Source organism: Heliangelus exortis, chromosome 2 (genome assembly GCF_036169615.1).
Source record: "Heliangelus exortis chromosome 2, bHelExo1.hap1, whole genome shotgun sequence".
Classification (NCBI taxonomy): Eukaryota; Metazoa; Chordata; class Aves; order Apodiformes; family Trochilidae; genus Heliangelus; species Heliangelus exortis.
Genome location: NC_092423.1, coordinates 139670454 through 139694812, shown reverse-complemented (window position 1 = coordinate 139694812; position 24359 = coordinate 139670454). Strand labels below are relative to the sequence as shown.

Here is a 24359-nt window from a genome sequence, read left to right as displayed (position 1 = left end):
TACATGGATATATTAACTTTTGCATCCTTCAGAAAGCATGTGTATTTTCAGATTTTTGAAAATAGTCTGAGTCCTTGTTATCTTCCCTGATTTCTTACTCAATTTAGACTGAGAATTTAATGTAGGAATTCCTGTAATGAGATATCCCTTGTGTGAATGGAGAGCTTTTTTCCCAGAACCTTGGGGTAGGCTGTTTAAACCTCAGCAGACTCCGTAGCCTGAGTGGTGATGAATTTATTGCTTCCCTTGGTACTCTGCTCTTGTTATCTAGCCCAGCTTGCTTCTGTAAAATAGAAGTGAGAAAGCAAGAATTTTGTAAAACAAACTCAAATGTTCGCTTACACTGTGATTTGGGAAGAATACTCCTCTAACAAGCTATTTGAACAAATCCAGATGAGAAAGGGGGAGCTCGGGTGGCTGTATTCAGGCTGCATTATGCAGCAATGAAGAGGCACACAGTCACATACTATTGGCTCCTTCATTCAGGAGAACAAGGAGCAAAATGGGCTTCTGAATGGGGCTGCTGGCTCCTTTTGCAGCCAGGGGCAGGCACACTATCTGAGCTGGGCCATGGTACCAGTGGGTCTGAAAACAGGCTCAGCTATACAGGGGGCCAGGTTCTGCCAGCCTTGCAGTGCAGGCAGTCTGAAAAATCCTCTGGAGGTCAGTGCTCTGATCATGACTCTTAATGTCCAGAGATAATTTTGGCCCAGCTGTTATAAATTAGGAACTACATTAGACTTTTATTTCATCTGACATGTAGGCATGATTTAATTCTACTTTATATTAATAACTATATGCAGGAGGCAGTTTTTAGCACAGCTTCACAATAAAAAACTTCATGCTTTGAATTGCATGGGGTAAACAACTTGGGGTAGTGGGTACAGGACTGTGCTGCTTCCTACATGGTGACTCTTAGGTATCTTGAATATTACCACAGAAAATGGTCCCTGGGGACTATTGAGGATCGTTGAATACGCAGTAAGTTTGCAGTTAGCTGAAAATGTCTGGCAGCAGTGTCTCTCATTTAAGTGTGCATGGGATTGTAATGGGTTTCTGTGGCTGGCTTTTTAGGATACAATTTTCTTTTGCTAACTTGAAATGCAGTCTCTCAAAACATAAAACACAAAGCAAGATTTATTTTCTTAGAGTTTTCATTTAGTTGGATTTTGTATGCTAAACTGGCTTTGTTTCTGTTTGGTGCTTGTGTCTTGCTTCCTTGTCTAGGGAAAAGTCCCCAGCTGTATCTTAGTGTAGTTTATTACAACAGCAGGGATAAAGCTGTGGTGGCACTTGCAGGGAAGATTCTGATTGTGCTGAAAATCCCTCTAAATCCTTTATCTTTGAAAATGCCATATATGAAATGTTACTGCAAGTTACCCAGGAGAGTATAGCATAGAGGAGGATATAAAGCCTTTCACTGGCTGCTGGCTTTTAATCTCTTTATGCATGGGGGAGAACTCATTTGAAGGCTCCACCCAAAGGATGAGTATCAACAGGAAGGGGGGTACATTCAAGGGGCCACTGAAGAGGAGATGCCACCCCCATCTGAGGTTACCATTCCAGATTATGATGAAACAAACCTTGATGGGAGAGTACTTCATTGCTGCTGAGTGGCATCTGGAGAGAGGGCTTTCCTTGGCAAAGCTGTTTGTCTGAGTCCCATCTCATGTTTTTTAAACTCTGTGTTTACGTTAATCTTCATATGAAGAAATCTCTCTTGTTGTTAATAGCTTCAAGCTGGCTTTTGAATGGTGACTTTCCATTGACATACCTGATTTAAATGTGTTTAATCAGATTGAAGAAACTGCGTGTTACTGGTGGGACAGCTTCTTTGCACATCAAATGACTATAGAGGGTGGCAGGTGCCACAGCCAGCAACTCTGTAATAAGAATAAAGTTTTGCCACACTGGTGGAGCTCTGGCGTCTGGGGAGGTCTGGATCCAAACTGTGTGGCCTGGATCTGTCTCCAGGAGGGAAGGTTAGATTGTTCCCAGTCTTTGCTCTGACTTCCAGTGCTACTGCATCAAAGCTGGGTGTCCTGTGCAAGACTGGGAGCTGGTTGTTGCACATGCTTGTTAGCTTCATTGCACAGCCAGATAGCTGAAAGAAGAGGTAATTAAAATAAATAGAGTGGCTAGGGAGTAGGGAAACCTTTGGGTTTTCTGTGACACTAGAATTGACATTTTTCAGATTGTTTAGGCCTTGTCAAAAATTGTTTTGTTCAGCTTTTGTTTCCTATTGAATCCTGTGTGCTTGGTTAGCTTCTTTTCAAATTAAAAAAAAAAAGCTCCATACATGGATTGAAAGCTTTATCTGTTTATCTCCTCATTAAAAAGACTGTCTATGAAATGTGCTGACAGGGCTTTTACTCTATTGCTTTCTATTCTCATCACATTTTCCACTGAAAGCCTCCTCTCTGCTATTTCTGTTCCATAGTAAAATGGGGCTTTCTGGTGGCAAAGGCTCTGGAAGCTGTTTTTGGCCCCTCATGTGTCCCACTGCCACGAGTGGGAAACCCTGAACAGTTGGGAGAGCAAAGAGGCTGCTTTGGGAGTACAGGTCCAGTCCCCTGAAAGGCAATTTCCAGAGCCTGAAGAAAGGTCCCAGTGTCAGACATGGTGGGAAGCACATCACAGGTCACCTTCCAGTTAGATATTAAGCAAGAGGCTGCATTTTGAGAACTTCTCACGGCGTGACCTGCCTGAGCTGGTGAGAGGAAGCCTGAGTGGAAGGCAGACTTCTCAGGAAACTCAGGACTTCTGGAGGGCTCTGGGAAAACTCCCCTGCCAGCTGCCTGCCACTACCAGCTCCTCTCCCTTTTCCCCCAGTGCCAGCTCTCCACTGGACACTTCTGCACCACCCACTCTGTCGGGACAGATTTGCAGGTGGCACATGGCACCACGGCACGTCCGTCTTTCCCGTAGGGTGGCAATGGTCCTCCCTGCCCAGGGAAAGCCCTGGAACATCCCTGAAGGCTCTGCATAATGCCACGAGGACCTCTGAGGAGGCAGAGGAGGGACTGCCAGCAAACCCATCCCTGCCCTGCCTGGGGTGCACCTTACATTAGGGGGAAGAGAAGGGGGAGTGCAGGCAGGGGGTGAGCAGCTGAGGGGTGGGTGCAGGAAGCTGACACCTCGGCACTGCCTGGAGGGAGGGCTTGCCCTTTTGTGATATTAGCCTTGCCGTTTTGAAATTCAAAAATGAAAATTTTGGCCAGCATAAGCATGGGCAGCTAACACACAGGTGGGACGGAAGGGAGATGGAGAGAAACTACAAGGAGGGTTTTGCTCAGGAAGCCCGGGGTGTTAGTGGAGGGAGGAGCAGCACCCATCCTGCATCAGCTGCTAAGCCACAGAGCTGTCCTGGAGGTGCAGATGAATCCAGGGGAGAGTTAGAGGTGAAGAATTGTCCCTTTCTTCTTCTGGAGCCACTTTAACCAATTGCAGGGCAATTGCTTGAGAAAAAAACAAACAAATGGTATGTCAGGCATTATTGGGTTTGAACCACAAAGAGATTGGTAGTGGTTGCAAGTGTCCTTGCAGCTGTATTATTAATATTGATATTAAAATGGTGGAGAGTGAGTTTTAGTTCCAGAAGAAATTGTGAAAAATAAATTTTGGTATAAGCTGTACTTTTATTAATATGATTGAAATTCTACCAATACAAGCAATAAAAATGGCACCTGTTACCCCAGCAGTGATAACGTGAGGTCCGGGCTTGAGATGCTGGGTCAGTGGTCTCCAGCCTTTCCTGGTCTCCCTCATAAACATGGATCATCCATTGCTGTTTGCTCTGCTTTATCTTTAACTTCCATTCTCATGAGGGGTTTGGGAGAGCTTGGTCTTTTGTGATCTGGTGTGGTAAGCCATTATAAAAGAAATTTTTATGCATGTCTCTATAATCAAAGTATCTAGCTTTGTTTCCATATGCAGATGAGGGAGTTACTAGATTTAACCAAATAAAACACTGTGTTTCAGTCAGTGTGCAGCAGTGTACCTTGTTCTCCACTGTGACGAAAGAAGTTATTCATAAAGAAAAAAAAAGGGGGGTGGGTGGTGGCAAAACATCTGACTGCAATAAACAGAAATGCACAGTGCAGGAGGTGCTCATGTGTCAAGTGCTGCAAGAGACACAGTCGCCTGCGTGCTGAAAGTGTGGTCATGGATGGGCAGAATAAACATTTTGTTCTGGTTTTTGTACTGCTTTCTCCTGCTCATCTCTAGTACAAAAAAAAAAAAATATCCTGTGCAGCAGCATGAACTTTGTGACGTTTGCTATGTAGAGCAGACAGCTGCAGGCTCAATTAATTCCCCTCTCTGAATTTTTTCATGGTATTTTTATTTTTCCAGAAGGCTCTAGTGACTTCCAAACCCTCACGGGTGAGTGGCCTTTATGGCTTGTTGACTTTGATTGAAATGAAGCACAGTCCTGTTCTTGGTGAGCCTGGGTTTCCATGTGGAAGTCATCCCTGGGTGACTTTTTAGGTGCATGCATTGAGCTCCTGGGTACTTTCCTGGGGTGCTTCCCCATAGCTTCACTGGCATTCATCTCACCCAACACAAGTGACATTTTGGGTGCTGGGTGCAAGAGGCTGATCCCTCCTGGAGTAAACACAAGCCCTGGGAGGTGAGAGCAAGCAGCAGGCTACAGAAGTGGAGGGGAAAGCCAAGTGTGGCAGCCAGATGTGTGGAAAAGTCATCTGCTGCCTCTCTTTTTCCTCCACACACACGTGCAATCTCTCTGGCAAGCAGGAGGAGAAGTTCCTTAGTGCTCTCTGCCAGTGCCCACACCTGTAATTTAAACATGTTCCTCTGTGACAGCCCCATGTGCCTGGCACTTGCATGGTGATACCTGTGCATGGCAGGAGGTGTGAGTGAGGAGCAGAGCTGGGTGCAGGGCTTGCTGCAGAGCCCTTACTGGTTTGCTAATGAATGTGGGGAAGGGGGCACAGTGTGGGACAGTGTGTAGGCCACTCTACTGGAAGAAACTGTGGGAACCCACCAGCCTCTGTCTGACTGACTGCTTCAGATGTCCTTCTTGAACATGTTTCATCTGCATCCAGACTGGGGATCTGTATATTTGTTTTATAGTAAAGAGGATTGTGTTGGTTTGGTTTTGTTTTAATAATGAAAAGTGACTAAAGAACAGGCTGATTGACTAATCACTTGATTTTTTTTTAGCTAGCAGATTAGATTTTGTCAAAAGCAACTGTCTCCCCTTACCCAGGAGCAAAGCAGCATGATGCTGGATACATGCCTGCTTGATGGTATCCATATTTTAAGCTTCTGGCATCTCACATAGGTGAGTGTGGGATATTCGAATGAAGCTGCAGTTATTAAAAAAAAAATCTATTGCATTTCAGGGATGTTTGGGCTTCATGCTTCAATAGTGCTAATTAGATATGTGACCCATTTTCATTCTGCTTTAGCTCCTGGGGATGGTGGAGCCTCATTATAAATACAAGGATAGAGAATGCACATGTTCCTTACTCTAAATAGCTTCTTCAAAACACACCCAAAGGGCCTTTGGGTGGGTTTTGGGTTTGTTTTTTTTGTGTGGACACTGATTATGTTTTCTTTTTCTGTAAGTGGGGAAGTGGGACGGGGGGAGATATCTCTGCCCAGAAATAAATAATTGAACATTTTTTTTCTTTAATTTAGAAAACCTAGTGGCAAATCAAAGTCCTCTTGAATTTTAAGTTTGTCTTGTTTTATTGACAGGGGAATAAACTTAAATGCTTTTTAAGCATAAAAAGGCTTTTAATATTGCAGTAGCTTCCCATTAACTGGTAATTTTAACTAGTAGATTCAGTGCAGCCCATCTCTTCATGAAATGCACTGTCTGTCTGGTTGGATGATGATGAAAGGTAGTAGCCATGAAAGGTACTTGTTAAGAAACAGCCTGCCAAAATGCACATTGTGAGGCAGAACTTAATCTGGAAGGAGCAGACAGCCCATTACAAAAACTGTTCTCAGAAAGCTCTTGAGTTTTGAGCTCTTTTTGGCAGAACTCAGCTGTTTCCAGAAGATTTGCAGAAAGCAAACAAACACCCCCCAAATGAGAGAAAATGCCAAACTCACTTTGGGGAAAACCCCTTGGTGAGACCTGGGATAAGTGTAAGTGTATCAAAATAATATAAATGAATATAAGATAACAGAATGTTGCCAGGCAACTGTCAAAGGAGCTCCAGCTTCCACATCTCTGGGCTTTGCTGAAATGACCTCTTACATTTTTACCATCTTGTCTGCCCATGTATGTTCCAAATTTTGCTGATACACCTCATAAGCAGCAATTTAGCTTGTGAACACTACTGTATTTAGTGCTACAGTGTTGATGTCCCTCTAGGCATCCTGTAAAAAATTGAAATAAAATTTAATAAATTTAATAAAATTAATAAATAAATTAAAATTTTTCATAATAATTCATTAATAATAATTAATAAAAAAATAATTAAAAATAATAAAATTTAAAAGCTATTCAGGTAATAATGGTAAAGACTAGCTGGAGTCAGCTCTCAGCAGTTCAGCAGTCACTTATGAGTGAGTAAGTAAATTTTTGTGATTTAGCTGTGTTGTTGGAGTTAATCTGAAAGCACACAGAGGGAGCAGAGCTCCTGTCACCACACTTTTAATGACTACATTAAATGGAAAGGTAAGCTGAATTTTACCTCTAAATTTACTGGTCTGAGGACTTGTTCATAAACCCATGTCTCAGAGGCGTGCTTTAAAATTAAGTCTACTGAACAAGCAGGCTGTGGCAGAGGAGTTCAAGGCAGGTTAGTGTAACTTCAGGGTAGTTTTCTGAGCATTTTGTCAGGATGCTTTGAAAGGTGCTTTGGTGCAGAGAAACACAGGGGCTGTGCTCTTTGGAGCTCCTGCCTTTGCATTATAGCTTGACGGGTGCACAGCAGATGATGAAGTTAACCTTTTCTGTTTGCTGAGGGGGAGGGAAATAACCTTTTCAAAAGCTGTGTTTATCAGGGTAAACATAACTTTTTACAATGTAAACACAGACAACATGACTTGGTTTTGGGTGGCTGCTTTATTGCATGTATCATGTTCCTGTTCAGAGCGTGTTAGGTACTGTTGTCTGTCTTCACCATGAGAAAGCTGCTGTCCGAGGGAGTCCAGTGTACAGCAGGATGAGGATGCCGTGTCGGAACTACTTAAGCTGGGATCCTGCTGTTATTTAAGACCATGTTTAGCTTAACTCACTAAAATATGTAGGGCTACACGGAGTGGGTAAAGATTAACACGTTTATGAGCCTTTGAAGATCAGAAACAAACTTAATTTGATTCTGAAATTCGCGTTCAGTTGTGTGATGCCTCGCTGCTCAGTATTCCTCAGAAGATGTTGGTGGCATGTTGCATGGCTGTTTGCTTTGGTCATGGGTTATTCTGCAGTTTCATATCAGAAATCCATTTGCATGTTTTTCCTCATCTTCACCCCTTGTTTTTCTTAATCCTTTTATTTTCAATTTTTTCCCTGCATATCTCATTCTTAGATATTTGAGCTATTTTGACTCACTGCAGAGTTTGAAAAGAAAAAAAAAATTGAAAATAACTGTTGAAGATTTTCCCTTTGTAGAAACACTGAATAGAGGTTAGCTACTGGGGCAGAGTCTTCAGCCTCAGCTGATGGTATCCTGAGAGTTAGTTAATGTTATACTGCAGAAATACACTGTTCAGCATTTGATATTTCTTTGGGGGGGGGCAAAAATGGGCAAAAGTGCTTTTTGAGTGATAATTTATCTGCATTTTTTGAGTGCCAATACCCAAAGGCAGCTTGCTCCCTGGGAAGACATCTGAGTCAGTGGTGCTGTGGATGTCTTACCTGCTCAGAGAGGAATGTAGCTCCATGTCAGGCCCTATGTGCTGTGCTGTTTTTTGTTTTTTTTTTGCATTCCACCAGTGATAGTGCCTGGGACTTTCTCTTGAGAAGAAAACCACAGAACACCTGTTCCTGCTGGCAGCTGGTGCTGCAACAGCAAACAGGCAGGCAGGAGGATGGACAAGGGCTCCTGCACTCTTGCCTACAGGGCACAGACACTTGTAAAGTCCTGCTTGAGAATAAATAAAGTATGTCTTGAAGAAAAAATGAGTGATGTTTTGTGGCATGACTAATTGGATCAGACATGCCTATGGATGTGTTATCTAGGAATTTTCAAAGAAGCTGATGGGCACATCTCAGAGGTTTTGGTTTTTCATTTCCTTTAAATTAGCTCACCAACTAACTATTTTGAAATGATGCATGTATAATTGACTAAACCTTTCTTCTTTGCTGGGGCTGAAGTATAAGGGGATGAGAAGAGGGTTCTTACAAAATTGTAAATATTGTGCAGGATTTTGCTCTCAGGATCACAAAGTCCAGATATGTTCTTAGGCATAAAGACAAATTACTGAAAAAAAGGCTTAATTTAGATGGCTTGCCTTTCAAAATAACATTTTGGGATGGGTGCAGTAATTTTCAGATTTCGTGAATTAGACCAGACAGAGTAAGCATCTGTAACAAAATAGCACATTGTCCTGTGCACACTGCATCCAGCAACCATGCACATAGGGAAGGGAGGCAGATTTTAAAGCATCTTAGCCAGGTTTTGTTGTTGCCTTGATTGAAAAAGAGCTTGAGGGACCACAACAAACACCTGAAAAAGCTACTGGTGCATATTAACTTGTTTTTGAAGACTTTTGTGTTGTTATAAAGAACCATGTAAAGAGGTGTATCTGCACAAGATGCCCTGTTTGGCTGGATGGCTGGGTGCACTCCCTGGTGTGGGGATCATGATGTGCCAGTAATTGCAGTTAAATGAACATGGCTGCCTCTCAGGCAAATGAAACCTAATTTGTCACAGCTGTCAGGATGATCATATCAAGTTTGTTGCCTTCAGGAGCAGTTCTAGGCTGCAAATCCTGTTAAGGTCCCAGTTTTTTCTTGTTAAATATTGCACAGCATGTTTGCTGACCCTAGTATTTATCTTGGTGGCTTTTTTTAAGGGCAAACACACCAATTCCGTTTCTTACATAAGCTGGGTTTGAACTTGTGTGACCCTTAGTCATGTGGGCTAGAGTTTATTAATTTGGTGGACTTCAAGGACTTCAGCATATCAGTAATTTGAGGGCTTGCATGGAACAGTAGAGAGCTTTGATCACAAATTCATAGTCAGGATTTTGGGAATCACAATTCAAATTAGATTTTAAAGGGCAGCCCTCCCAGGCTGGACTGAACATGTAGTTACACTTCACATCATCAGTAGCAGCAGACAACAAAAGCAGCACAGCAGCTTTGAATTTTGCATTTGTGCCAGCAGGAAATACAGTAGAATAAATGCAAGACTCTATTTGTAATACCTCGAGAAAACACAATAAGGTGTAGGCTTCTTGAAATCCCTCTTAGTCATAATTTCAGTATTTATTTGCTTTTGTTTTTAGATTAACAGATTGAGTCTAAATTGGATAGAGCAAGTCCTGTTCTGTAAAACAAACAAATGCTAATTTTTTTATGTCAGGCCTGAGGGAGCAGAGAGCTTTCTTCTCTATTCTTCTTGTAGAAAAAGGAAACAAGGTTTTAAAATAATACTGGATCCCTGAAATACCTGTAAGGCTGATTTATCTTCTGTCTGTGCTGGTGGCTGTCATAGAGCTCCAGAGAAAGAGGTGAAGGGTCTGTGTCTGTAGTTACACTGCAAGGCTGGAAAAATGTCAGTGGTGTTCATGGAGCTACCCGTGAGCTTTCAGCAGAGAGGTTGTGCAGACACATTGGTCATGATGCAGTGCTGGCTGCCTGCTTTCTTTGTCACCTCTGAGTCTTGGGGAAATGGCAGTATGTCTCTTCAGGCTGCAGCTGCCCCTCTCTGCCACCTGTCCCAGCTTCTCAGGGATGGCACTGCCATCTGCATCTGCCATCAGCTTATCCCTGGTGGGATGGCTTGAGTGCTGTCCTTCCCCTTCTCCACCCTTGCTCCTGTGTACCAGTGCCCCAGCCCTGGTGTTTCCCATATCCTGGTGATTCCAGGCCTCAGGAGGGAGACCAAGGCTGGCTGAGGGAAGAGCTGTGCCACTTGCAAGGAAAGTGTAGGGAAGCGATTGCTGACCCTGAAACCTCCTCCTCCTGCCTTCTTTCAGCCTCATCCCCCACCTCCCTCCCCTGGGCACAAGTGCCACAACCACACAGGACTTCACCTGCATTGCTGGGGAGCTTCAGACCAGTTCTGGTGCTGCCTGTTCCTTGTATATATAATACACCCTGAAATGTAGGGGCACAGTGTACCAGAAGAATGAATGAGAGAAGATGAAGCAGAACTGGTAAAAATTATCTCAAAGGCCTGCTTTGTCAAGTTTTTAGCAAATCTATCTGCTAGAACGTTGGCAGAAGGTGAACAGCTTCTGCTTCAAAGGTTTATTTCCATATATTTTATCTCCATTTTCTCTTTCATGATATGGATTGGCATGCAAGTATCCCTCCCGTGACAAGAAATTGCAGTCCCTGATGCTCAGTATTTTTAAAAAAGAAGTTTCAGTTTTCTGTAATAGCTACATGACAGTTTAATAGATGATAAAAATAAAAAGTTGCATACCTAGTATTTTAGATTGTAGGGACATAACAGTACAGATAAACATACGGTTAACTTAATGATTTACTGAAGATCATTTCTTCATTTTATTGTAGCTTTCAGTGTCTTACTGTGCAGCTTGTCTGGGTTCCCTGGGGAATGGAAGACTAGCTCAGAGATATAAATCTCTGTTAAAGATTTTAAATAGGGAGTTATCTGTACATAATATGAAACTTTTTTTTTTTTCTTTTTTTTTTTTTTCCCCAGGCACTCAATCATGGGATTAGGAGAGGATAATCAATAGTCCTAAATACGCAGCAGAGCTGCTCTTGATGATGAGCCCTGGTGCTCTCAGGCCATGCAGGGCTGTTTCAAACCCCCCTCACCTTCTTTCAGCCTCTCGTTCTCAGCCCTGTCTCCCCATTTAGCATCTGAAGGTTTCCAGCTGAAATGCTCCCTCCAAGAATGCAAGACCTGCAGCCCACACTGTATACCAAAGCAGATTGCTATTCTTCTCTGACTGTTCGCTTGGGCTGGTTGCCTTATGTCTCTTTTAGAACAAGAACTCTCAAGGCAAAGCATAGAAAGCACTGGGGTGTTCTGTTTGGTTTTGTTTGTCCTTGCTAAACAAAGGTTGAGTGAGGTTTGTACTTAGCAGGAGGTTATGTTGTTGTGAAATAAAACGTACTATAGGCAAATGTACTAAGGAACATGCAGTGAATGTCAGCAGCTGTCAGATTGTCCTGGCATTAGCCAGGATGTTCCTCACCTTCTGTAGTTTGTGTCTCAACAAGCCCTGGAAAGACACTTTTCATTATGGAAAAAATATGTAGATCTTGGAAGTAACATTTCTATCTATTTATTTGTTTCCCTGAGGATCCCAGAGTTCAGACAATCGGGATGCAGGAGTAGCAAATGCAGTGTGTGTTTGGATGGGAAGGACAGTTACATCTTTGCAATCTTTTCTTGTGCCTTACATTAATGATTTGGTAGAAAATTAGTGATATAGGGGATGACATGTGGCTGCAGGCTCCTTAGCTATACTTTGTATCAGAACTGAAGCACACTGGTAGTGTCTGAATATTTCTCCAACTTCAGAACTCTACAAAGGCTTGGGTACAGAATTTTGGTTACCATCCTTTTCACACCAGACACCCTTCCAGCAGAGAAGCCAGCACCAAAGTTGACATTAAATGGAATTGTCTGCTTGTTACTGAAGGTATGGATATCCCTTTAGATCAGATGATGTGATGGTGTTGCTTCCAACAAGACAGAGGCTTGTGGAGCACACGAAACAAGCTTGTGCTACTGCCTGTAGTTATTCTTTCACGTCAGGTTGTATAGAAGGACGTGGTGCAGTGGTATGGGACTTCCAGAAAGGTCATTGTCACCTGTACTGAATATGCCTAGCACTGGAGGGCTCGTGTGGGCTCTGTGGTGTAAGTTACAAAGATCTATTGCTAAATCTTCTATAGGCTCAAGAGGAGAGAATGGTGAACCTGCCACGCAGAGGAGCCTGGTTGTCATGGTAGAGGTGTAATCATTTTGTGTTCAGAACAGAAGGAAGAACCAGGCCTACCTTTGTGCTTCCTTCCCCTATCACTTCCTCCTGCTCCCTAGTGGAGTTTCCTTTCACCATTTACTTAGGGTAGTAACAGTCCTACCCTTCATGGCATCACCTCTGGGAACCTCTGCTGGCCCTTTTGCTACACTTGCAAACAGGACTCACCGGAACAGCCCATGTTCCTCTCCAGTGCATCTTGTCCAGCAGAGTTTGCAGGCTGGCTCTAACAGCAACACCACATCAGTTCCTGTAATGTTTGCCTTGATTTTTGAGGGTTCAGATCACAGGTTCCCAACATGAAGGAGTCCTTAGAGGTAAGGTTACTTGCTGTTAGCATTTCTGTGATCCTGTGATCACTGACTCACAGCCATATCTAATGTGTGTCCTTACTGGACAGCAGTGGATCAGCCCCAGCTAGTGAATTGCATGTCAACCCCATGTGCTCATCAGCTTGGAGACACTGCAGGACTGCTCCATCTTTTTCCACCAAAGCAGCCAATTTTTGAATTAACACAAGTGAATTGGGAAGGGCTAGAAGTAAAACAGTGCAGGTGTAACCCTGCATGTTATGTTTCTGTGCCAAGTGAACTGTTACCATTGACTTGAAGGCCCATGTGGATAGCAAATAGGACATAATTATGATTCATGGTGCTGTTACAGTGTGAGACCTAAAAAATCTTTTTATGTGTGCCTTCTTCTTAGTTCACGTACTTATTCTGGCCACTGGGATTTGTTCTTAGCCCTGTTTTTTTTCAGGAATTGCTGTGCTTCTGGTAAATGGGAGCAGCAGGCAGTCTGTGTCCTAGGTCAGATTTGCAGTAGTGTGTCTTGACCAGGTGCAGATAGGGGTGGGAAATGCCCTGGAAGATGGGAGAGAGAGAGGGGTAGTTTGGAGATTGGAAAGGGCTGAGTCTGCTTTCCTCTCTGTGCTTTTGTTATTTATCTTCTTGAATTGCTTTTTACTTCCTAAATTAATGCACATTTGATGTTTTCAGGAAGTCAGTAAATAGCCCTGGTGACAAGACCTGTCCACCTCTTAGTCGATCTGCCTGTGCCTGTATTTAGCTCTTCTGGGTGTGTTGTACTACACAGCAGGGTCTAAGGAATATGAACTGTCTATTTGCATAAGGTAAATTAATATTTTTGCTAGTTCCTGTGATCTTGAGTGTGCAATTACTGCATGTACTCTAGGATGTGAATTCTCAAATTCAACTCCAGGAGTAGTAGCTTGAGGGATGTATGTCAGTACTGACACTGCTGGTACTGCTTTCTGTCTGTAGCTGGAATGCCAATAACAGGTTCTTATGGACTTAAAAGAAGATGTTACTTCGTGGGGGTGGAGAGAGGCACAAATAAACCAGACATACAGACACTGATTTGATATTCTCTATTCTCTTTGCACATTAGAGGCAGTGTATGAGTTTTGGTGATGTGCCTCTGTTCTGGCTGGAGAACCCAGAAGGAGGAGCTGCACTGCCTGATGGTTCCTGGCCTTCCTCTGACCTGAATTTTGTTTTTAAGCAAGGTTGCCTGTATCTCTATCTCATATTTATCTCTTTTTGCCTTTGTCTAACAATTTCCCTATTTTGTTTCAGTGCTGACACAGTCCATAGGAGATGGAAATGGTGATGCTGAGTGCTTCACAAATGGTGGCTGGAGTTAGCCATGTTGGCTCTTTGTGCAAGTGGTTTTAGGGGATAGGGGGCTGAATCCAGCTGATACCACATGAGCTCTCCCATCTGCTCTGCTCTGGGGTGCAGTTGCATGGGACTGAGCTGAGCTGGTGGTGGTGAGTTACTTAAGTCAGGGCACTTGCTGACTCATTAGCAGAAATACAAGAGTGGGGAAATACTCTGCCTGCCAAGAAACAATCTACAGCCCTGAGACAATGTGACAGTTGTGCCTGCTAAGGGTACCCAAAAAAGCCCTGAAATGGGAAGGAAGAAGAGTTGCAAAGCTGATTTAGGCTGCTCAAGCTGGTCTGTGTAGAGTAGTTGGGGTTTTAGAGTGCAAGTGCCCCTTGTTTCATCCTTCTCTGCCTTTCTTCTCATGAGCTGCCTTGAAGTTTGGACAAGCAACCCTGAACTTGACCCTATATTGACAGAGACTAAATTATTCTTCTCTGTTGCTTCTTCATTGCCTGCTGTGCTAATTATTGCTCTGCAGAATTTCTAAATTCATCCAGAGGCTGAGCAGCTCTGAGGATCTGGTGTAAACATGACTTATCCGGCAGGCAGTAAAGCTGCTCTCAAGCTCTCTGAGGAGAATTAAGCCTTTGTAAGAAACTGTCTGTTGGGCAGCTGCTTTTATCAGTCTGTGTTGCAGATTAAAATGTGTTTCAATGTCTCTTTAGGAAAGACATCAGGAAGAAAAATCAGGAAGGAAATCTCTTTACCATGTCCCTGGCTGCATGTTAGTAGAGAACTAATTGATCAAATGTCAATCACTTTGTGCTCCTTGAAGCAAATGACCATCTCGCATGCGCTGCGTGCACAAGAGCACAAGCTGTGTCTTTTCTCAGGCTGAGTTCTTTACATCTTACCCACCAGAGACTGAAGCTACTTGAGTTAGTGTACAGAGAGCCCCAGCTGCTGTTGCAGGGACATACCTGCTCCCACGCTTCAGGGACATGGGATGAGGTGTGGAGATTATATTGCTTTTAAAAAGGAAAGGTTTATGGCCTCTCCTAGCCCAGCTGTTACACATATGCTCTATTCTAACTGTTTCCCTCCACTAGTGACAAGTGTAGCACACTTCATTTCCGCAAAAAGCTCCAGAAGTCACCAGTTCAAGTTTTGAATGCATTAATGCCATCTAAACATTGGCTGGTGTCAGTTGGGGAAATGAAATCTTGGAGGTAGAAGAGCTTCTTCACAGGTATTTGGGTGTTCTTGTTGTTTGTGTGACTCACCAAGTTCTTCTCGTAGAAGTGCTGAGAGGTGGAAGAGTCGAAAATGATTTTAGAAGAGTTGGAAATAGAAAGAGATCGCAGTGTCTGCATGCTGCTCTTTTGCTGTTCTTGTGCAACCAAAGTACAGGATTATAATGGGAAAAAAGAGTCTCGTTTTAAGGCCTTCTTAGAAAGAAATATGAGATTCTGTGTTTAAGTGGAATCCAAATAGATTGCATCTGTCTTGCTTTTTAGTCATGAGTTTGATACATGACTTTACCTGTTTTTATTTTTTGCCAGCTTATATTCTTGCTGTGTAAGATGAGTTTCTTTTACCCCTGTCAAACTAACCATCTCCTGCTCATGGATGTGCGATGTCCTTGCCATGGATCTTTCTGCTGTAACTGGTCCTGGAGCCCTTTCGCAAAACATTGTTGCAAAGCTCTCATTAGGGCTTCCCCATACGATGGTAATAGGAAACTCCTTAAGCAGTAACCCTGCTTTAACACTTCTGTGAATCGCAGGGCAGTGCCTATTGAAAATGCAGCTTTTACAGGGGTGAATGTGTTTATGGTAATGAAGCTGTGTGCATACACGCCAGAGCTTACAGTACGAATGTTTTTTCATGCAAAACCCTGACTGATGTGTAGATAAGACTCTTAGTGAGTCTAATCCTGGATTTAAAAAAAAAAAATCATACTAAACATGGCCTTATAAATACAGCCAATGTTGGTATGAGATAAAAATAACCCTTTCCGTAGTGCACACCGTGTGGTTTAAGAAGTAGAAGAATATTTAATGAAAGGCTTTGATCAAACTGTGTGCTGTAGAACAAAAATGTTTCATTGCTCTCTGTGAAAGCCTGACACTGAATTGTTAGGACTCTGCAGCCCTAAAGGACAGGATATGGCAGTGGAGTTTGAACTTCGGATCTCTGGATCGAAACCCATGAGCAGATGTTGTCTGAGCTAAAGCACTTATCTATTATCTTGCAGCCAGTAACAGATTCCTAAGCTTTGTGAAATGGTCAGTAAAGGGTGACCAAAGGTAATTTTTAAGCTAAAGCTTGCAAAATTAAGTTTGTGAACTTAACCTGCATTCCCCATGATACAGGCTTAGAACAGGAGGTATTGTGTGTAGCTTAATTCTTGGTAAGGCCATGGGTTGATGAGAAGAACATTTACCCTTCCTGCTAATTTATCTTTGTGTTTTGGTAACCTTCTGGACTGGGAGCAGAAATCAGGGGCTGGTCCTGCAAGCACGAGTGCAACTCAAGTACAACATGTGTGTGTGTCTGGGCTTGGAGAACTCAAAGTGCTGAAGGAAAGTGAAGCAGTTTTAAAGGTCCAGAGATCAGCAGGGTACATCCATGCTCTGTGAGTTTACTTTTGCCCTTGCTGACTCAGCTGTGGGGAGGAGGGAAATAATGTTTTTCCTTTTCAGAATTGCTTACTGAGCTGTTGGGGAAAAAGAAATTACTCTAGAGGAGGGGGAAGAGCCTTAGCTGTCAAGCTATCTGTTCAAGCTTGCAGATATTTTCCTGTAAAATTTCTGAACTCCAGGTGTGTGGTTTAATGATGATTAAGTTGTGAGTTACATAGTACATGGAAAACTTTACTCAGGTGCTTCAGCAATTCCTTATACTATAAATGAGTTACGGAGGAATGGGTCAGGCAGCAGGTGAAGGTGTGTAGGTGTTCACACACCACCACATTGAAACCATTTCTAGAGATGTGAAACATCCTCTTAAGATTGTATAAGCAGCAAGTACAACAGCAAATGAAGAACAATGTGTCTGATTTAGCTCCAGGATAGCCCAAGCAAGTGAATATGTGCTTGAGATCAATGAGTAGGACAGTTCAGGGTCTTGGTTGCAGCTCACTGAAAGTTTGCAGTTTGTGTCCAGACACGAGCTCCAGACCTCCCAGAGCTATAGTTAGCAATGCCTCCTCCAGAGACATCAGCCCCATTTCTTGGAGCATTTGGAATGTTCTATGAGACCTCTTCTTCAATCAAGCACTGACCTGGACTGACTCTGCTTGTCTTGTGAGGCAAAACAGTATTGTAGCTAGGGGACTTTGGCTCTGCTAAGCAGATCCCAAACAAAATTGAAGGCTGTTAAAGTGTTTAATTGAATTTTTGCACTACAGGGACATAATGACTCATAGTGAAGCTAATCACCTGCTGCTTTATCTTGGCTGCAAAGAGTAAATTGGTAGTTAAACATTTAAAGGTCATAGTCATAGAAATTGTAATAGTGTTACATTCCCACCCTCCACCCCACGTGCTATGTCTGAAGTTACTCGGGGAACTCAGGAAGATGCTCTTTGGAGATCTATCTGTATTCTGAAGATGAAGCTCAGAATGCTCATCTTTCAGGCTCACACTGTGGACCTTGAGGTGTTAATTTATGAGAGGCCACACTAAGAAATGCTGCATTGGCTTTGCACAGATTTCCACAAAACATGATCTGTATGGCCCTAGTGTTCTGTGGAGAGTCAAATTATCCTAAAATTTGAACCACAAGTATGTGGGGGGTTCATTCTTGTTCATCATAGAGAATTTCAGGTGTAAAGAATTTCAGGTCCCCGCAGCCAGAGGAGTTCAGTATTTTTGATTTGATAGCACTTGATTGTTCACTGGGCTAAGAGCAACTTGTAGGAAACAGGGTTTTTCTAGTTCGGCCTGAAGAGACTGAATATCTCTTGTAAGTTTTACTGTATTGACTGGGAAAAGAACAGACAGTTTCTTTCTGGAGCTCACTTGTCCTTATGGGTGAGGGAACTGTGTCACTTGGACAGGACTGTCATTCCTGTTCTGCAGTTGTCCCTGCGGTTACCAGAGCAATTGGTGGGAAGGTTTTGTAGAAAGAGGACTTGGCTCTTTGCCTGGTGGATCTCTCCATGCTTTCTGCTGTGAAAGAGGCTTCCATGCTGACAAAGGTGATATGCTTTGCTTGTCAAAATGCTGGACTTGGTTTAAGTAGCTCTTCTTGATGATTCATGCTCCTTAGATCACATCCAATTCACCACCACGAGTCACTGGGACAGGTGGTATCTGTTTTAGAGGCTCTCGTGGGGGATCATTTGGACAGTGATGGGGGAAAACTTGCAGATAAAATAACAGAAAGCCAAGCTAAAGCATTCAAACCATAAAAAGTCAGTGATGAGCAGTGAATATCAGCCATTATATTAGCAGTGTGTTATCACTCCAATTTAAATATAGATTCTGAAGGAAGTTTGTACTATTTTCTGCATATGGCTGTTTTATGGCAGGAAATGCATCCTGCTATAAATGAATAAGCCTCTTAAGACAGGCTGGGTTAAAGGCTGGGGGTGACTTAACTGTGGAAGTTTTTCCTTTCGGAAGTTTTGGGTGTACTAAATCTATGGACCACTGACATGTTTTGAGCTTGACCATTTCCTTACTTTCAGAACAGGTTGGAGAGAGCACGGTGCCGGAACAACGTGTTTCCTATTGGGTGCCAAGTTCTTGTACCTTGGTGACCAATAAAGATCTGAAGCTGAGTGACACGTTATCTAAAGCAGAGGTCTGGGCTACACAGACCTGTTTTGTGATATGAAGGGGAATGGACCTTGGTCTGACAGCCAGTGAGGTGTTGGGAGATGCTGTGTTGATTTCTGTCTTTATGCACATCTTTCTCAAGTGTGTTCTCATCTCTAGTAGTTATTCTTATTTTTAGGGTGGATCCTTGCATGTGCTAGCAGCCTTTTCCAGGAGTACAGAACTGCGGGAAGGAATAGGGCAGATAATAACATCCTGCTGCAGATCTTGAGATCCACATTTGGGTCTGGGTTTGCTCTGTGCCTAAGGCTGTTGCTGGTCAGCCTTACTCCAGATGCATCGTGTCACTTTGGATGGAGAGCCAAAGGAAGCTGGCTGAGATCCTGAGCCCGTCAAACACTTATTCTTTGCTGGCTGCAGAAAGTAGGGTGCCTCACCCATGAGGACTTGTAGCTTGTCGAATTTCGGAAGACCTTTGACCTCACTAACAGATGGCAGAATAAATGGATTGGGGGACACATTTTTAAACAAGCAAATTACACGGGACTTACACTTCCAGTCTCTGCCTGCTTGTCAGTACATTTTTGCTTGCAGTGCACCTTGGCAGAGACATGACTAAGGCAAGGGCTCATTCTGACCCAGATATTTGTAGTTCCCCCAGTCTGACTTTTCCAGGTTAGAGATAGGTTGATGTCCCATGCTATTGCCTAGCAAAGCCCAGAAGCATCAAAGTTATTTGAAATGTGTCCAGTGCAACTCTTAACAAAAACTTAATGCAAAAGTGTGTTTTTGCTATCCAGATGAGGAGCACCATGTATTCCCTGGACACTGCTTATGCAGAAGTCAGGATGAAAGAATGTGGTGTCCTCTTGGGATATAGCTTCTGCTAAAGAGATCTCTTCACCTTTTTGCAAGCTCATTTCTTTTGATACTATTTCTTCCTTTTGCAAAAGGCAGTCAAACATCAAAGGAAGCTGTATTGCACCACCTTCTGTACACAGTTTAAGTTTAAAGTGGATCATCTCACCTTCTTGCTAGAATAAATGTCCCTGGGGATCCTCTCCATCTTCTTGCCCATCCTTACTGCTGACTTGATTTGCAAGAGCTGTCTCTACTATGGGGGTAGAGTCATTGAATGGGTAATTGCTGATGCTAATTTGTACCCATTTTGTCTTCAGTCACCTTCTCCAGTCCTTTAAAATACTGTTACCTTAAATCTTGTTTTCATAGAAGATACCACACTGTTGTTTCTCTTCAGAGCTCAGTACATTTCTTGATTATTTCATGCATATGTTTGCCCCTAGTTGACCTACATTTTAGCAGACATGGTGTAAAGCTTTGTTAGAAGATGAATCAGAGCACGAGTGTGATTCTGGTTTTATTAATGTTTACCATTCACCAGTAGCCACAGGATTTTTTTCAGTGTTTCCCACCTCTGCTGCTGTAGGGTTTTGCCACATCTTCCAGACAGGAAAATAGTGCACAGCATTGAATATGTCCCATGTGTATTGCTGGTTTATCTTGGCCTGCCAACTGAGGTACCTTGTTCTTGCCTTATTATAGTCTGACCTGCAAGACATGCTTTTCACAGCCTTTTAGTCCTTTTGGGAATGGCAGCTTAACAAGACTAACTACTTTCTTCGGACAATTTTTTTTCTTAACCAGAGAAATATTGCTTACATCAAGACCCAATTACACTGTCCTCACTCCTGTACCAAAAACCAGTTCTTTGGGGGCTATCTTTTTAATTGAATAATTTATTTTACCTACTTTAAACAAACTGTTATAAAAATCTAGGCTAAAGCCCATTACAAGTGGTTGTATCTGAAATGGACTGCAGCTGGACAGATTAAACATGGCAATTATTTCTGTGGAAGGCATGCCCTTGAGTTTGCTGAGGATGAGTGGCAGTGCTGCTGTCTTGGAAGACAAATTCAGAGATAATCAGTGCCCGTGCGAGTGCTGCATTGCAGCTACTGTCAGCTTATGTCATGGGCAGATACTCCAGCAGCTGAAGGACTCCTCAGGAGCCTGAGGAAAGCATGGCTTTAGTACTACATAGCCACAGATCTTATGGTCTTGTGTTTTCTGTGCTTCTAACTCCATATTTTGTGCTTTCTGCAGCACTGTTTTCCTTAATGCAGTGTAAAAAGCTGAGAGTGTTTATCCTTTTTACAGGGTTTGGGTTGGAGGGCTTTTTATAATGATTTTTTAAATATATGTGTTTGGAGACTTATTGTGCTGTGTTACAGCTTTTACATCATTTGCACCTGTCTGTTTTAATTAGCAGTTGAAATTGCTGTATTTATAGATAGAGGAAAAATTCACAAGCTATCCATAGTTATCAGTGCAGGGTGTTTTTTATTTCTTTTAGCAAGTAGTTCAAATCCATTTTTCCATAGACAAACTAGTTGGCAACCTGCAGATGTTACAAGCATTGGGTACTGATGCTTGAAATAGAAATGGGCTCTGAAGAGGATGTGGGATGGGGAGAAAATAAATCAGAAACTGCTGTTGCATTGGACATGTGTTAAGACTGATGATACGTCATGCTTACCAGAGCATAACTGCAGAAGTTGACCACATTAAAAATGAATTTATTAAAGACACATGTATTTTCAAGTCTCACTTATGTCACATCATTAAGGTTCGTTTTCACTTTGGCATGTTGTGGGAACAACACTAGTTACCAGTACAAGTGTTTGGTTGCCTAGGATAGTTAAGTTGGTTTGTGGGTGTTTGTACAACAGGAAGAAATAGATTGATTCTTTCTGGAACAAGTCATGTCTGGTCTATAAATGATGTAAAAAGTGTGTGTGTGTGTGTGTGTGTTTTTCTTTCTCACTCCAACTTCAGATTTGTGACAGTTTTGGCCTGTGTGGGCCTTGCAATGCCCAGGAGAATGTCAAGAAATGAGAATGGTAGTGTGTGATTAAATTCCTGTGTGTTAGCTGCTTAGGAACTTAGCTGCTTCTCAGGAACTGTCTGCAGATGCACTTTACTCTGGGGAAAACAATTTGCAGCACCTTTGCCCTCTTTCAAGGAGTTCCCCTTAAATAAAACAATAAATTAGTTCTCAGTGCAGGTATTAAATGTAAGCATTCAAGTGTTGCTGAGCAGCTCACGTGGGGGTCACTTGTTGTCAGGCAAGTGGTGAAAAGATGCTTTGCCCTGTAGGACATTTGGTTGCCTGGATCTCAACACAGTTGTACTGCAGGTTGGGCTTTGCACTGCCTGTGGACTAGGAGTGGGGCAGACATCATCATCTGAAAAAACAGAAAAATCAGGAATCAGTGCCTTAAATCATTACTTCCTGTCAGGGGAGAGTGGGCAAGTCAGTAACTGCCTCTTTCCTGCAGACACCTTTTCAGAGTGGCTGCATCCTTATCCTGCAGACTATTTTTCACTTCTTGCAAGATTTCTGCCTTTCAGTCTAGGGCAGAGCTGAACATGCTGGTGAGCAGCAGATGGGTTTGAGTTAAGCTTTCGCTTGGGGATTTGGGACTAAAGCCCAAGTCTGAAAACCCAGGAGCTCTCCATTCGGTGAGCAACATCTCATCATCTCTGTTGGCCCTGTGTGTTACAAGCTGGTTTCGAGACCACATGGCAAGATGGCTTTCTCTTGAGTGATTCTAGGCTCTTCTTCCCTGGCATGTCCAGTGCAGTGTTACAAATGTGAGTTTCCTGTCAGTCTGGACGTTTGTGTGTGTGGAATTTCTGAGCGACCTGGCCCTCAGGTTGATCATCTTTGGGAGAAGAGCTGGGTGAATTGATTGTTCCTGCTTCACATGGCTGAGCAGGATGGAAGGAAGAGAAATCTTTCATGTAACAATATCACTGTGAAATGTGGGAATATAGGTTACGTGGTACTAAATCAAGGTGGTCTCTGGGGAGAGTAGTTAATAAATTCTAAATAGGAGATGACCCTTTCTGAGCACACTAAGCTTGTAATTTATATGCTAGTCCTATGCATTATGGTGCTTAAAGCCTAGGTCAGAAATCCTCCATTTAACTTTGACACTTCCTTTTGTCTTTAATAGACAAATTAATAGCAATAGGTCACAGCCAACTGTGTATTGTAGGTATGGGTTGATGAGGTCTGTTAGAAGAACAAGGGAGCATCAGAGCGTGTGAGGAGCTATGAGGCTTAGATGGATTTCCTGCATTACCAGAGATGTCAAATGACCAGATTAATGTTTCTGTACTAAAATGAGCTTAACCATAAAGTACTGTGAATTCTTTTTTCAATGAACCCTAAGAAATGCAGCAAAAGTAAGTGTACATGGATGCATTTGAGCAATTTAGCACTTGGACTGGCTGCTTTTTGTAGTTGAATTTTAATGGGGTTTGTATAATTTAAAAAATACCATACATGTAATTTTTTTCTCAGATTGGGTTGTGACAATGCTGTTTTGTGTGCATAAGGTAGGTGCTTAAATTCCTTTGACATCAAGCTCTTACTTGGATAAAACCAATAAATGCTTTCAACGTGTATTTACTGTGTTACGTTGATGAAGCAATGTCAAGGAAACACAGCCTCCCGAGAGGTGCTTGTGAAACTGTAGTTTTAAACTGTTGGGACAATGGGCTCTAGATCTTGGGTAAGGAAAAAAAAAATTCTCAGTCAGCAACTGAAAGAGGAGCCTGGGAATCTCCATCCCTAGAGACACTCAAAGCTGAACTGGACAGACCCCAGCAACCTCATGAAAGTTGTCTCTGCTTTTAGTGGGGGAGTAGACCACACAACACATGTCTCCTGAGGTCCCTTCCAGTCTTATTTCCCTGATTTTTGCCTGAGATGCTGAAAGAAAGGACCAGTAGCCAAACACATTACACCAGTATTTAGAGGGGACCAGTACAGGCACATAAATTTCCCTACCACAGAAGGAAGGGCATCCCCCAAGAAGGGTATTAACACAGTTTTGCAGGCTCTTGCTACAGAAGCCTTAGCAGCACTCTGTAGCCATAATAAAAAATGCCCAGCCCAAGCTGATTTGTTGATTAAGGACTGTAAAATGAGCAGGATTTGGCTAGAATGGTAATAGCATTGTGATTGTTTGTCCTGTGTGGATTTAAGGTGTGAAACCCCTCCTACTCCCCTCACAGGGTCTGCTCAATGGGAAGAGGTACAAGAGGTGTTCTGTACTGCACTGAGGGAACAGCTGGAGTGATAGAGGAGCAGTGCTGTAAAGCAACCTCTGTGGACACGGGATAGCTTTTCCTCCCCTTTCAAGGCTTAAATTTCAGGATTTGCAAAGTCCTCTTCTTAATTGCTCTTTGTTTTACTGCTGTCTTCTGCTTTCTAGTCTTTTTCATTGATTCAGATCCTGATCTCCTGATATTTCTTGTAGGTGTTCTTACAAAGAGCAATTGACTGATACTTCAAAACTGGTGCTTCTTGTGCAGATCTTACAAATGCATCACATGTGTGCATTGCACATGAGTGCACCCGAGTGGATGAGTCTGGGAGAACTGCAGGTATCTGCTGTTCCACTGGTTGAGACTTGCTCACTGGGGTTCAATGGAGCTTGTTTGGAGAAAGAAATACAGTTACCCTGTCCTCACAGAAAGATCTAAACATGGCCTTGGTGTCTGCATGCCAGTCAGCACTGCTAAGCCAAGTGTCTTGTGCTGTATGCCATGTTTTTAATGCCATAAACCTCTGCAGCTTTGTTTGATCTTTTCTACAAGGTGTACTTTTTTCTTTCTGTGAATCAAAGAACTCTTGAAGCTTTTCTTCTGCTGCACTCTTCATGGTTTTAGTAGGCACACTTTAAATGCAGCCTGACAGCATAGATCATTGGGTTGGATTTGTGGGATAAACAGG

General features: G+C 42.8%; 1 protein-coding gene across 24 annotated transcripts in view; it reads left to right on the top strand.

Moving 5' to 3' along the window:
* Window positions 1-24359, top strand: part of MTSS1 (MTSS I-BAR domain containing 1) — a 122133-nt gene that overhangs the window by 55859 nt on the left and 41915 nt on the right. The window contains exon 1 of one of the 24 annotated variants that reach the window (XM_071738347.1): window positions 16245-16383. The exons of the other annotated variants lie outside the window; for them this stretch is intronic. Coding sequence (XP_071594448.1) covers window positions 16377-16383 — 7 coding nt within the window. The 5' untranslated portion in view covers window positions 16245-16376. Of the gene's footprint in view, window positions 1-16244; window positions 16384-24359 lie in introns of those variants that run through there. 24 annotated transcript variants of the gene reach the window in all.